Source organism: Silene latifolia, chromosome 3 (genome assembly GCF_048544455.1).
Source record: "Silene latifolia isolate original U9 population chromosome 3, ASM4854445v1, whole genome shotgun sequence".
NCBI lineage: Eukaryota > Viridiplantae > Streptophyta > Magnoliopsida > Caryophyllales > Caryophyllaceae > Silene > Silene latifolia.
In genome coordinates, this window is record NC_133528.1 from 100,171,756 (window position 1) to 100,186,036 (window position 14,281).

At 33.5% G+C, this 14,281-nt stretch overlaps 1 protein-coding gene across 1 annotated transcript; it reads left to right on the plus strand.

The window, feature by feature from the left end:
- Positions 1-5,290: 5,290 nt before the first annotated feature.
- LOC141649390 (uncharacterized) lies at positions 5,291-5,839 on the plus strand. The gene has a single exon (XM_074458082.1). It carries the CDS (start codon positions 5,291-5,293, stop codon positions 5,837-5,839), a length of 549 nt encoding a protein of 182 aa, XP_074314183.1.
- Positions 5,840-14,281: the final 8,442 nt, after the last annotated feature.

Here is a 14,281-nt window from a genome sequence, read left to right on the forward strand (position 1 = left end):
ATCGAGTTGGATGACGAATTGAACGTCTTACTTTTGGAAAGTGATGAACCCGCAACCTACAAAGCTGCAATTTCTAGTCCAAATTCAACTTTATGGCTAGAGGCCATGCAATCCGAAATAAAATCTATGCATGAGAACCAAGTATGGGACTTGGTTGATTTGCCTAAAGGTGTGAGACCCCTTCATTGCAAATGGATCTTTAAAGTAAAGAATGGTATAGAAGGGCATGACGATGTCTATAAAGCAAGGCTAGTTGCGAAAGGTTTCACCCAAGTTCATGGTTTACACTATGACGAAACCTTTGCCCCCGTAGCCATGCTTAGATAAATTTGGATTATGTTAGCGATTAGCGCATTTCATGATTATGAAATATGGCAAATGGATGTCAAAACCGCCTTCCTAAATGGGTATTTAGAGGAGGAAGTTTATATGACACAACCTGAGGGTTTTGTACATCCTCAAAATCCTAACATGGTATGTAAACTTAAGAGATCCATCTATGGTCTTAAGCAAGCATCGAGAAGTTGGAATCGTCGTTTTGATCATGTTATAAAAGAGAATGGTTTCACTCGAAGTGTCGAATAACCATGTTTATACATGAAGTTTAGTGGGAGCAAGGTCATCTTTCTAATCTTGTATGTAGACGACATACTTCTCATTGGCAGTGATATACCAATGCTTACTTCTGTTTAGGGGTGGCTAGGGAATCATTTTCAAATGAAAGATTTAGGAGAGGCACAACGCATATTGGGTATCCGGATCTATAGAGCTAGATCTAAGAGGATATTGGCACTAAGTCAAGAGTCTTATATTGATAAGGTTCTTCGACGTTTCAACATGGACAACTCTAAGAGGGGTTTTATCCCAATGGGTAGTGGGGTTACATTGAGCAAGTCTCAGTCACGCACAGAACCTGAAGATGTTGAACGCATGAAATTGATCCCTTATGCTTCCGTCGTGGGATCAATCATGTATGCCATGATATGCACTCGTCCCAATGTATCGTATGCTTTGAGCATGACAAGTAGATATCAAGCCAAACCAGGTAAGAGTCATTGGATAGCCGTCAAGAATATCCTTAAGTACATGAGAAGAACTAAGGATTCATTCTTAGTGATTGGAGGAGATTCCGAGCTAAGTGTGAAGGGTTACACTGACTCGAGCTTTCAAACTGATAGGGATGATTTAAAATCACAGGCTGGCTTTGTTTTCATGATTAATTGTGGGGCGGTTAGCTGGAGGAGCTTCAAAGAGTCGGTCATTGCGAATTCTATAACGGAGGCTTAGTACATTGCAGCATCTGAAGCTGCCAAAGAAGCCGTGTGGATTAGGCAATTTTTGGAAGGGCTAAGGATAGTTCCTACCGCCAAAGATCCTATCACGATCTTCTGTGATAATAGTGGGGCTATCTTTCAGGCCAAAGAGCCGAAGTCTAGTAACAAGTTTAGACACGTACTTAGAAAATTTCATGTAATTAGAGATTTCATTGAAAGGAAGAAAATAGCGATTTGTAAGGTTGGGACAGATGATAACATTGCTGATCCTTTAACCAAGCCTTTATCGCAGGCTCAGCATGACCAACATGTTATTTACATGGGTCTGAAACGCATGCCAAGTTTGTATTAGATTATAAGATATGAAATGAAAAACTTTGTTTTTGGTTTATATATGATAATCGCATTTATCGTTTGAGTTTATTTATGCAAACTCATTTATTTATTACTTTGTTATATCCAAATAGGTTGTTGAGACAATTTTGAACCCTATTTAAGTGAACTGGATTAACATAGTATTCGCCCCTAGTTACTTAAAGGAGGTGACGTCCCCAAGTGACTAGAGTGTGATGCGATTGATGGCAAGTTCAAGTGCCATAGAGTCATATGAGATGACTAGTCGATCACATAGACAGACTGTATGAGACACACTGTCGGGCAGTGACCGCTTATAGAGTTCTGGAAATTCATAAAGCCTGGTCGTGGCAAGAGCTACTATAGTATTCTTATGAGTCAATTCTTTTGTCTAGAGACTATTCGCCCAAGTTGGCACAAGTTTCTGATTGGCTTTAATTTATACTCTACGACTGTCGTAACTGAAGTCAAATGAGTGTCTTTTGGGTCATGATGAACTGTGGCTATACGAAGGGAATAGTGCAATAGGAATTGTCCACCCCCTTGTCAGGGTTGTTGAAAATCTCAGGGTTACTCGAGGAGAATTGAACTGAAAATTCGTGGCCACGCTCGGAAGGTATCTACGATAGATAATTCCGGTCAGACAGTTACTCTCCAGATCGAGGAAACCACTCAAGATATGATCAAATGAAAGTACGACCTGCAAGACATCTTGCATTGAGTGGGAGATTGTAATAGGACAAGAGAATTGGTGACGCACACTTGTCTCGGACAAGTGGGAGATTGTTAGAGTATGTGTCCTCAACAATAGTGCGATCACATGTTTAAATTTCATATTAAGAATACGTTAGGGATGATTCAATTATAAGTCAAATGATCAACATTAATCAGTAATGATTGTCTAACTAGAGTTTAACATTACTGTCGTTTGACGGTGGTGGTCAGTTGATCCCTTAAGGTCACACCTATAGGACAATTCCCTTAATAGATTAGTTGATTAATTGTATATCGATACAAGTTAATCAATTCCTTAAATTTGAACAATTCATTTGTGAATGAGAATATTTATATCTTATTGTAATTTGATTAAATAAGATTTATTTTAGTAATTAAAAGATTTTATTACTAAAATTCATTATTGTTTATGAAACAATTGAGATATGAATGAATGGTTAGTAATAATTACAAAATGTTGTGAATTATATTAACATGACCCATTTTATACCATGTAATTGTGAATTACGAGACAATTTGTTATATGTAATTTAATTAATATATATATATATATATATATATATATAATGATATTTATTTGATAAATATGAATTAAATTAATTAATAACATGTTACATACATGTGACATATTGTGTGACAAATGACAAATTGACAAAATAAAATGGAAGTCTATTTTATCTAAAGTGACCGAAAATTGGAGGGTGGAAGGAGTTAGTGGATGATTTATTTTAAATAATAAAATAAACATAATCATTCCTACTCTAACTAGCCATGCACATCTATATTTTAGATAAGAGAAAAAGAAAAAGTGAGAAGGCCATGCATTGGCCTTCCAAACCCCCACAACCGGCTCCCTCCTTTCTCATATAGAGAAATAGTTCTCTATATTTTCACTTGGGCAATATTCATTCATCTCTCTAAAATATATCTCTCTAAAATAGGTTTAGAAACTTTAAAAATTGTTCATCTAAAATTCTAATTTCAATATATAAGATTACTAGTGTAGTAATAAAGATATTATTAGAATTATTTTAAGGATACTAGTATATTAATCTAGTTAGTTAATATATTAGTTTAAGGGTTTTGTTTTGGGTGAAACAAGAGGAGGATCTCTATATTTGAGATTTAGGAGGATCATCCATAATACTTGAGCTCAAGAACAAATAAGGAAGGTGTCCTTATTTGTGCCCAAATTTCGAACCAAATAATGTAAGGCACATTATTTTTCTCTTTATCTCTTAATTAGTTATGCATGCACTAGATCTTAATCAACTTAAGTTAATATGTTAATTAGTTCAATATTAGAAGAGTCTAATAATAGGTATATGAACCTAACAGAACGAAGGATGATTTTGTATTTATGACTAATGCATTTGTTTTGAAAATTTAAAGAAATGAAATAAAAGGTTTTAAAATACCTTTTAAATTGTTATTAACCAAATATTATCACCGAAACACGGATTAAACCATCATGGTGTTAGGAACCAAGGATGAAAAATGTTTCATGGTTAAAATTTGTCATAAAAATGACTTGAAATTTTTGAAATGGTAAAACCGATTACAAATATGAAATGAAACCGATTACAAATATCCGTTGGGTGGTGCCATGGTGGCACTTGAGGTCCTTTACGGGTTTGCCCGCTTCGGCCGCTAGTTCTTGTTCTTTGATGGTACCAAACTCCGAGCTTGTCGCGATCTTGGAAAGGTGGTGGGCTACTCGGCCGATTTGGGAGGTACCAAACCCCGTTGCCACGACATGAGTGACTCCCGCTTATGTCAAGTTGTCAAGTGGTATGTGTTATATGTTGGCGAAGATTTGGCAATTGTAGGGATCCATCATGGTTGGTCCTGGGCTTTGGACTTGTTGGTCCGAGGTTTTGGTCTTGGACTTGTTGGTCCAAGCTTTGAAAGGTGATGGTTTTTAATCCCGTCGTTCGAGTCTTTGTGAAGATAACGAATTTGAATTCCGTAATTTCATTTTCTTGAAAAGTGACGGTTGTTAATTCCGTTATTTGAAATTGTGAGAAAATAACGAATTTGAATTCCGTTATTTCATTTATTTTTCGAAAAGGACGGTTTTTTTAATTCCGTCGTTTGGAATTGCGAGAAAATAACGAATTTTGAATTCCGCTATTTTATTTTCTTGAAAAGTGACTGTTTTTAATTCCGTTATTTAAAATTGTGGGGTGGTGGGGTATTTATAGAGAAATGTGGGATGGTAGGTCAGTTGAGTTTGCTTGGAGGCTAAGGAGGTAGCCCATTGAGGCGCGAGCATGCCTGCTATGGAATGGGGTGCCCTGTCCTTTTCAATTTGGACGTGGCCTTTCCCCTATCCATTATTTGGTTGGTTTGATTTGTGGTAATCAAATAGGATATTGTGTAACAATATGGGCACCTAATAAGATGATTTTGGGTGTTACTTGAGGTAGGTATTTTGTGTGCTTGACTCGGGTTTGACCCGTGTGAGTCGGGATTTGAATTTGGAGTCAGTTTTTGGCCCGGTGTCGGTTTTGACTCTAATTAGTGTCATTTTAATGCAAATGGCATCATAAAGACATTCATGGCATTATTTTTGACATTCGAGATTTGGGTTAACTCGGGTTGACTTAGGTTGACTCGAGTTGCGGGTTTCTGAGTCGGTTTTGGGTCCGAAGACGGTTTTAACTCTAAATAGTATTGTTTTAATGCAAATGAAATTAGTAAACCATTTTTGAAATCATTTTTCATATCCAAGTAATACATTAAATAGTCTCATGTATAGCCAAATCTACGCACGCATATCAAAAACACGTTATAGTCCAATCATTATCGGGTGGTTTGGGTATCTACAGGTATTCTCTAACGATAAGAGCTTGAAATATATTTATACACAAAAGGAGCTGAATATGAGATAGAGAGGGTGGATTGAGCTAATTGATGCCTACGATATGGAAATTATCTACCACGAGGGTAAAGAAAATGTAGTAGCTAATGTACTAAGCAGGAAATCGGTGCATAATTTGTGTATGGCTATGTCACAGGTGAAACTGCGAGATGAAGTGGAAAATATGGGCATATCCATGATCCGGAAATGGGATATAGTTAGCGACCTGAAAATTGAACTTGAGTTATATGCAGAAATTCGTGACAAGCATAAGTTGGACTCACGAGTGGCCGAATGGAGAAAGCAGGCCGAAGTAGGTGGAACCACACGGTTTACCAATAATGAGGATGGAAGCTTAAGGTTCAATGGGAGATGGTGTGTGGCTGATAATGAAGAGCTAAAACAAAGTATTTTGACTGAGGCACAGAATACTCCTTATTCTGTGCATCCGGGAGGAGATAAGTTCTATAAAGATCTTAAGAAAACCTTGTGGTGGCTGGGAATAAAGAAAGTGGTGGCAGAGTTCGTAGCTCGATGTTTGAATTGTGTGCGGCTAAAAGGGGTGCACAAGAGACCACAAGGTAAGGTGAAATCTTTAAATGTACCTAAATGAAAGTGGGAAAGCATTTCCATGGATTTCATAGTTGGCTTGCCTCGTACTCGGAAGAGGAGTAATATGATATGGGTGATAGTAGACCGTGTCACTAAATCTGCCCACTTCATACCAATGAAATATGAAAGGTTTATATACCTCTTATTAGACACTTCTAATAACATTATATTTTAGTTTAGTCATAAAACTAATTAGATATTATGCATGCATAACATTAAAATACAAAGTAAGAAGAAAATTGATCAACTTACAATAAGGGCCGAATGGTTTATACTAATTGTTCTCCCACCAAATTAGTCTTCTTAAGAAAAACCAAGTGCTCCAACAAAACCCTTAGATTCAATAGTAGAATCTACTCCTCAAGGATTGTACCAAGGAAATCACCCTTAAATCCTATACTAATTTTATACTAGAATTAGTCTAAGAGCCCTTAAATAATAACTAATATTATTTGGTTACTACTTCTAGTAATAGTGGAATAATATTAGAGAATTTTTGAACAAATTAGGCATAAAACCATTTTTATGTATTAGAGAAAATTAGAGAGTTTTTCATGAGAAAAACTTGAATCATCATCAAAGAAACTCAACATGTGAGTATATTGAGGGGGCACCGATTTTGGGACTCATGGGGAAGGGTGGTTGCTTTTCCTTTTTGTCTTCTCAAAACACTAGGTATGCTAGGTCTAGGTTTAGGAGTCATCATTATGTTTTAAGCATCTTATGCTAAGAATAAGACGAAATCCTAAACACCCATATCATCCATAAAAAATGGTCCACCCTACATAAAATGGATTCTATTTTATCTTTGTATTTTTGTCATTTGTAATTTGGTATAACATGTGACAAGTAACATGTCATTAGAAATTTAAATGCATATTTAACTAATTGAATATCATTTTAAATCAAATAAATTATATTTAACAAATTGACAAGTAATTCACAATTACATGTATATAAAATGGGTCACATTAAGTCTAGTTAATATAATCTACAACATCTTGTAATTATAACTAACTAATTTCTCTTATCTCAAATGTTTCACAAACATCAATCAACTTTAGTAATATAACAAATTAATTACTAAATTGAATCTTATTTAATCACATTACAATAAGATATATAATTCTCACTTATAAATAAATTTGTCAATTTTAAGGAATTAATTAACTTGTATCAACATACAATTAATTAATTAATCAATTAAGAGTGTTACCCTAGAGGTATGACCTTAAGGGATCAACCGATCACCACCGTCATACGACAGTAATGTCAAACTTTAGTCAGCCAATCATTACCGATTAATGTGGATCAGTTGACAATAAAATATTACTTTCCCTCATGTATTCTTAATATAAGATTTAAACATGTGATCGCATTATTGTCGAGGACACATACTTCAACAATCTCCCACTTGTCCGCGACAAGTGTGCGTCACCAATTCTCTTATTCTATTACTATCTCCCACTCAATGCAAGGTGTCTTGCAGGTCGTACTTGCATTTGATCATATCATGAGTGGTTCCCTCGATCTGGAGAATAACTGTCTGACCGAAATTATCTACCATAGATACCTTCTGAGCGTGGCCACGCATTTCCAGTTCATTACTCCTCGAGTGGCCTTGGGATATAAGATAACCCTGACAGGGATGGACATTTCCTATTGCACTCTTCCCTTTGATTAGCCACAGCTCATCATGACCCAAAATACGCCCATTAGACCCCAATTACGAAGGTCGCAGAACATAAATCAAAGTCACTCTGAAACTGTGCCATCTTAGGCGAACAATCAATAGTCAAAGAATCGACTCATAAGAATACCATAGTAGCTCTCGCCACGACCAGGCTATAAAAATTGCCAGAACTCTATAAGCGGTCATAAGCCCGACAGAGTGTCCCTCACAGTCTGCCTATGTGATCGACTAGTCATCTCTCATGACTCTATGGCACTTGAACTTGCCATCAATCGCATCACACTCTAGTTACTTCGAGACGTTACCTCATATAAGCAACTAGGGGCGAATACTATGTTAATCCAGTTCACTTTAATAGGGTTCAACATTGTCCTTACAACCTATTTGGATATAACAAAGTAATAGAAGAGTTTTTAATAAAAACTCAAACGATGAATGCATTATCACATATGTAAAATTGATACCATATCAATTACTACATAATCTATAATTCATACTCGATATTGAATACAACTATACATCTCAACTTAATTGAAATGGCATGACTTATCATGCTTAGCCTATGAAAAGGCTTTGGTTAGCAAGTTTTAGCAACACATTGCACTTTCCCTAACCTTACTGTATACCATTTCCCTTTTGTATAATCTTTATTATAACGACCTTTTGAATACGTGTCCAGATCCAATCTAGAGATAGGTTCCTTAGCCTGGGAATAACTCCCACTGTCCTCACAGTGTGTAGGGATAGGACCTTCGGTTATTGGAACGAACTACCATGGTTCTTCCAGTTCACTCAATTTCCGTTGTTAATCCTTCATCGTTCTACTGCCTAGAGCGTATCTAGCAGATATCCTATTTAAATAATATAGCCAAGATGGTTCTCTAACCATCCTAGTGTGTTTAGAATATGGTTATCGTGTAACTCCTTGCACATAAATCCATATCAATTCTAATCACTTAGCTTCATTTCTGTAGTGCTCCAAGAGAACTAACCAATGAACTATAAGGCTATATAGAGACTTCTCTCAAAAATTCAATTTGTAACATCTCGTCATACTTCAAGTATACGAAATTTAAGCGTAATAAATTAATCCTGCAGCGGAAGCAAGTAAATCAATCTCTACATGTTCAATACCTTTGAATATGACTAGACCCTTATCAATATAAGAATATTCATTTAACACTAATATCCTCTCAGAACTATCTTTATAAGCCTGGATACCATAGAGATGTATTATTCCTCTCCTAAGTCTTCCAACATTCATAATGATCAATATGTCCTTTACATATAAGACTAACAACACCACATTACTCCCACTAAACTCCATGTATAAACAGAACTACTCGACAATTCGAGAATTGTTTATCACATGATCAAAACATACAATTTCAACTCCTTGATATCTACTTAAGACTTCCTCTTAAGTTTGCATCCTACTTTAGGATAGTTGCGATTTACAAAACTCATGCAAGATGATTTTAAAATCCAACTATATCAAATCATATCCGAATACAATGAAGCATTGTTGTTGCATGCAAAACCCTTTGCCACCAACCAACCAAGCTTAATAACCATTTTCATGTTTATTCTCATTTCGGACTTTTGCGGAGTTGAAACTTAAAGCATCTTAATAAGTTACAGGTTTGTTATTTTCTAAAATAACATGACTCCTGTCCACTTAGATTTCGAAGAAATATTTACTGATTTTGACCAGGAAGAAACGTCTTCCTACGTCTTATTCTCAGTTTGTGGTTCTTGAACATTTTCTCCCACTCCGTCTATAAGAAATAATCCTCATTTCTCTAATAGACAGCATCATGAGCCACAAACCCTTTGTTCTCGTGATCATGTAGGAAGAGTGACCACATGTTCACTATTGAAAAAGCTACAATTAAGGTACCATGCCTAATCATATCTCATATGAAATGTAGATAATTGCTTTAATTATGTTTTGTGTTAGTGGAATAAGTAAATACTAGACAAATTGTGATAAAAACTACTTCCAACTTTATAGTAAAGATTCAATCATATCGTATAGGATTCTTTGTCACGTTCTAATATTATGAAGGTGAACTTGTGATACTATATCACACTCCTTTTGGTGCATATAAAAGTCTTCACTTTATTGTTCCCTATATTAACAAAGTACTAATACTTTGGTCATAATCTTTAGGTTTTGATACATTCATTGAACTTATTCAAAGAATTTCTCTTCTTACCTCATTAAGTGGATACCAAGTATCTACCTAGTTCGTTGGTAAAAGAGATGAAGAAGTAATAACCCTTTCTGGTTGAATTGTATTCGACCATACACTTCAAAGTGTAAATAGGGCGAATATCTTGCTTTATTCATAATTCTTTTCTAAAAAGAAGTCATGAATTAATCTTCCTTTGAATACAAGATTCACACATACCAAGAGATTCCCAATCAAGTGGTTTGGGACACTAGTCAAAACTAGTCTCTATGAGCAATTTTAATCGAGAATCGAGAAATAATTGGGGTCACCAATCTGATTTTTATACAATGAACGCACTATAACACTTATATGTCTATACATGAAATGGCAACTACCCTAGTTCCATTCAAGTAAATTTCTAAATTTATTATTGCTAGTCATCGTACGATTATTCAATGTTAGGATTCTAAGGATTTACCCTCAGATTGTATAAACACATCCTCCTCTAAATACCCATTTAGAAAGGTGGTTTTGACAACCTTTTGCCATATTTCATAATCATGAAATGTGGGATTTTCTAACATTGTTCACAAATTAGTATCAAATCTTCATGATGTGATAATTCGCAAGAAGGCTATGTCAATGTCGTACATATTTTAGAAGGAATATGTTGGTGTCACACAACCAACTTCCTTGATCTTTACTTATTTAGGAATTCGTCTCTATCTTAGTGTCTAACACCTTCTCTTTCGAGTCTAGTTCTATCCTTAACAATTAAGATAGATACTTTACTTCTTATTGCTCCCACTCACTTTAAGAATTTCTACTTAATGAAGACTTATCTTCAAATAAATTCCTAGTTAATTCTTCACAAGAATTACTTTTAAAGTGGTATTCGGTTAATCAAAATTTCTCAGAAATTAATTTACCAATTTTACTTTGTCATGTGCTTAACAACTTAAGTGTTTTGATGACAAGTGATTGGTTTGAGCAATAAGACTTTTGAACCATGTATGCATAGAAGATATTATCAAAACATATTTTGATCAAGAACAACTTCTATTCATATTCTTCACAAGAGTATATAGGCATGTAAGGAATTTTAAGATGTTAATCTTATAGTTTCATAGGACGATTCCTATCGAGTTCTATGGAATAGAACGATTCCTATGGATCTAGTCCACAACTTATGACACGGTTAATTTTAGAAAGAGATTCTATTTTGTCGTAAGTAAAAGTGGTCTAGCGGAGACTCGTGTTACAATCAAATTGATATCATATATGAGTAGGAGCGATAATAAAGAACAACATAAAACAACGAAATAGTGGAAAAATCAAACATTCATCGTTATATTTAAAACATTTAAGAATGTTTTAGCATTTATATAGTGACCTCTACCCAACTATTATAAATGATCCCGAGATCCAAATTCATATTAACTTGGGCACGGTGAGCCGATTCATCCCTTATTAATATAACCCGGTGGATTAACTCTTTAATCGATTCTACTTCTAGAACTCTCGGTCGATAAAATTACTTTAATATTTATCTTTAGCCCAGAACACATGCGACTACGGTCACGAATACTTCCGTTGAGCTCAATCCAAATTTTAATGTAGTAACAATTTACCACCCACTTACCCAACGTAACAAGTTTAGCACCCCGGTGAGCCGAGCCTACTTCCTTATGAAATTGGGATTCATGGTTCTACTATTTGGTAAGGCTAATTCTCAATTATTATTTAGTGAGAGGTCTTGTCAATTTATTATCTATCTCATTTTAAGTGAACTAAAGCGGTGAACTACGATAATTATAATTGACACGGTCGATGACTCGATAAAATAATATGCATGTGTAGATATGGCGATTTGGCGATTTGGCTATGCATGCAAACATATAAAACAAATGCAAAGCATAAAGATAAATCCTAGTATGGCCTTCCTAAAATATTAAATCAAATAAACTATTTACAAAATAGGAAACCAACTCCTTTGGTCCCTTGAACTTCATATGGCACGCACTTCAAGGCAACGCCGTCTTTAGATGGACCGACTTCTTGAATGGCGCCGTCTTCAAGGAGCTCCGGAATAAATACATTACATAGCTTTCTACTTTATACATTATAAAAGGAAAAAATTAAAATAAAATAAAAGTGATACGAGATCACATTAATTACAACCGAATTGATATCCCCATTCATTTCGGGAAATATCAATTAAAAACTAAGGCCATACTAAGTACAAATTACATAATTCAAAAATTATGTAAAATAAAATATGACAATCATACAAAAAATGCAGCATTAATATATGTATGAAATATGCCATGTGAAATGCCAAATCGCCTTATTTAAGCCAATCTCGTATATTCGTTCCGGTTTTATGGATTAGTGTGACAATTAACCTTTTAAAATCACACAATATTACATAAATCAAATCTATGTCCAAGTTAATTACCCTAACCTTATTAGGACTCAAAATTTAGTCTTCACTAAATATTTGACAGTAATTCAACTTGATATTATATAATTGCTCTTTAATCACTATTATTCATAATAATAAGGAAATAATTCCCAAAAAGTCATAAAAATTCGAAAAATCATAATCATGATTTTGTATATTCTGGAAAATTCCCAACATCCCAAAAATTTAATAAAAAATTGCCTTTAGATTATTTTAATTTATTTCACAAATAAATCGTATAAAACATAATTTTAACCCTTTAATTCAAAATTAAACATAAAATTATGCAATAAATCAAAATTAAATTTTGAATATTCTTAACAAGTTTCTAGAACCTGGATATGACAAATTTTAAGCCAAAAAGTCGAATTTTTATATTAGTGACTATTAAAGTTGTTATTTATCAATTTATATCCCATAAAAATTAATAACCATTAAAATCATATGCAAACTAATATGCAACTTTAGATCTGATGTTCATATCATATATACATTAGGAAAAAATTTCATGCCATAAAATTCATTGTAGCTATTTTTGCCAAAATAGTCACTATTTATTCGATTTTTACATCTAAAAATGATAAATCATGCAAAATAAAACCATTTGATCTCAAAATTTACACACTATGTGTAAATATTATTGGTGATAACATACTAAATTTTTATGGGCAGAAACGAAGTCTAACCATTTTTAACATAAATACCTCTATTTAATCGACTTTTATCATGTAAAAATCATAAATCATGCTATATAAAACCATTTTATATGAAATTTTACGTACAATTTGCAAAATATGCATGTGAGGTCGTGTAAAAATTTTAAGGTCAGAATCATAGTCTAACTATTTTTAGCATTTTAATTTTCATTTTTCTCAATAAAATGTAATAAAATACTAACAATCATATATAAGAGCAATAAAAATACCATAAATCATCAAAATTACCTAAAATAAATTTAGGACCAGAATGTTTAACATGCAAAATTTTCGTGACATTTATCTTTATAAATCACAAATTTTTAGTTTTATATGTTAACATATTAACCCGGAAAAACAAAACCGATTATGCATGCAACAACTCTTGCTCTGATACCAATTTAAAGGTTTATATACCTCTTATTAGACACTTCTAATAAAGTTATATTTTAGTTTAGTCATAAAACTAATTAGATCTTATGCATGCATAACATTAAAATACAAAGTAAGAAGAAAATTGATCAACTTACAATAAGGGCCGAATGGTTTATACTAATTGGTCTCCTACCAAATTAGTCTTCTTAAGAAAAACCAAGTGCTTCAACAAAACCCTTAGATTCAATAGTAGAATCTACTCCTCATGGATTGTACCAAGGAAATCACCCTTAAATCCTATACTAATTTTATACTAGAATTAGTATAAGAGCCCTTAAATAATAAGTAATATTATTTGGTTACTACTTCTAGTAATAGTGGAATAATATTAGAGATTTTTTGAATAAATTAGGCATAAAACCATTTTTATGTATTAGAGAAAATTAGAGAGTTTTTCAAGAGAAAAACATGAATCATCATCAAAGAAACTCAACATGTGAGTATATTAAGGGGGGCACCGGTTTTGGGACTCATGGGGAAGGGTGGTTGCTTTTCCTTTTTGTCTTCTCAAAACACTAGGTATGCTAGGTCTAGGTTTAGGGGTCATCATTATGTTTTAAGCATCTTATGCTAAGAATAAGACAAAATCCTAAACACCCATAATCACCCATCAAAAACGGTCCACCCTACATAAAATGGATTCCATTTTATCTTTGTATTTTTGTCATTTGTAATTTGGTATGACATGTGACAAGTAACATGTCATTAGAAATTTAAATGCATATTTAACTAATTGAATATCATTTTAAATCAAATACATTACATTTAACAAATTGACAAGTAATTCACAATTACATGTATATAAAATGGGTCACATTAGAGTTAAGATAATCTACAACATCTTGTAATTATAACTAACTAATTTTTCTTATCTCAAATGTTTCACAAACATCAATCAACTTTAGTAATATAACAAATTAATTACTAAATTGAATCTTATTTAATCACATTACAATAAGATATATAATTCTCACTTATA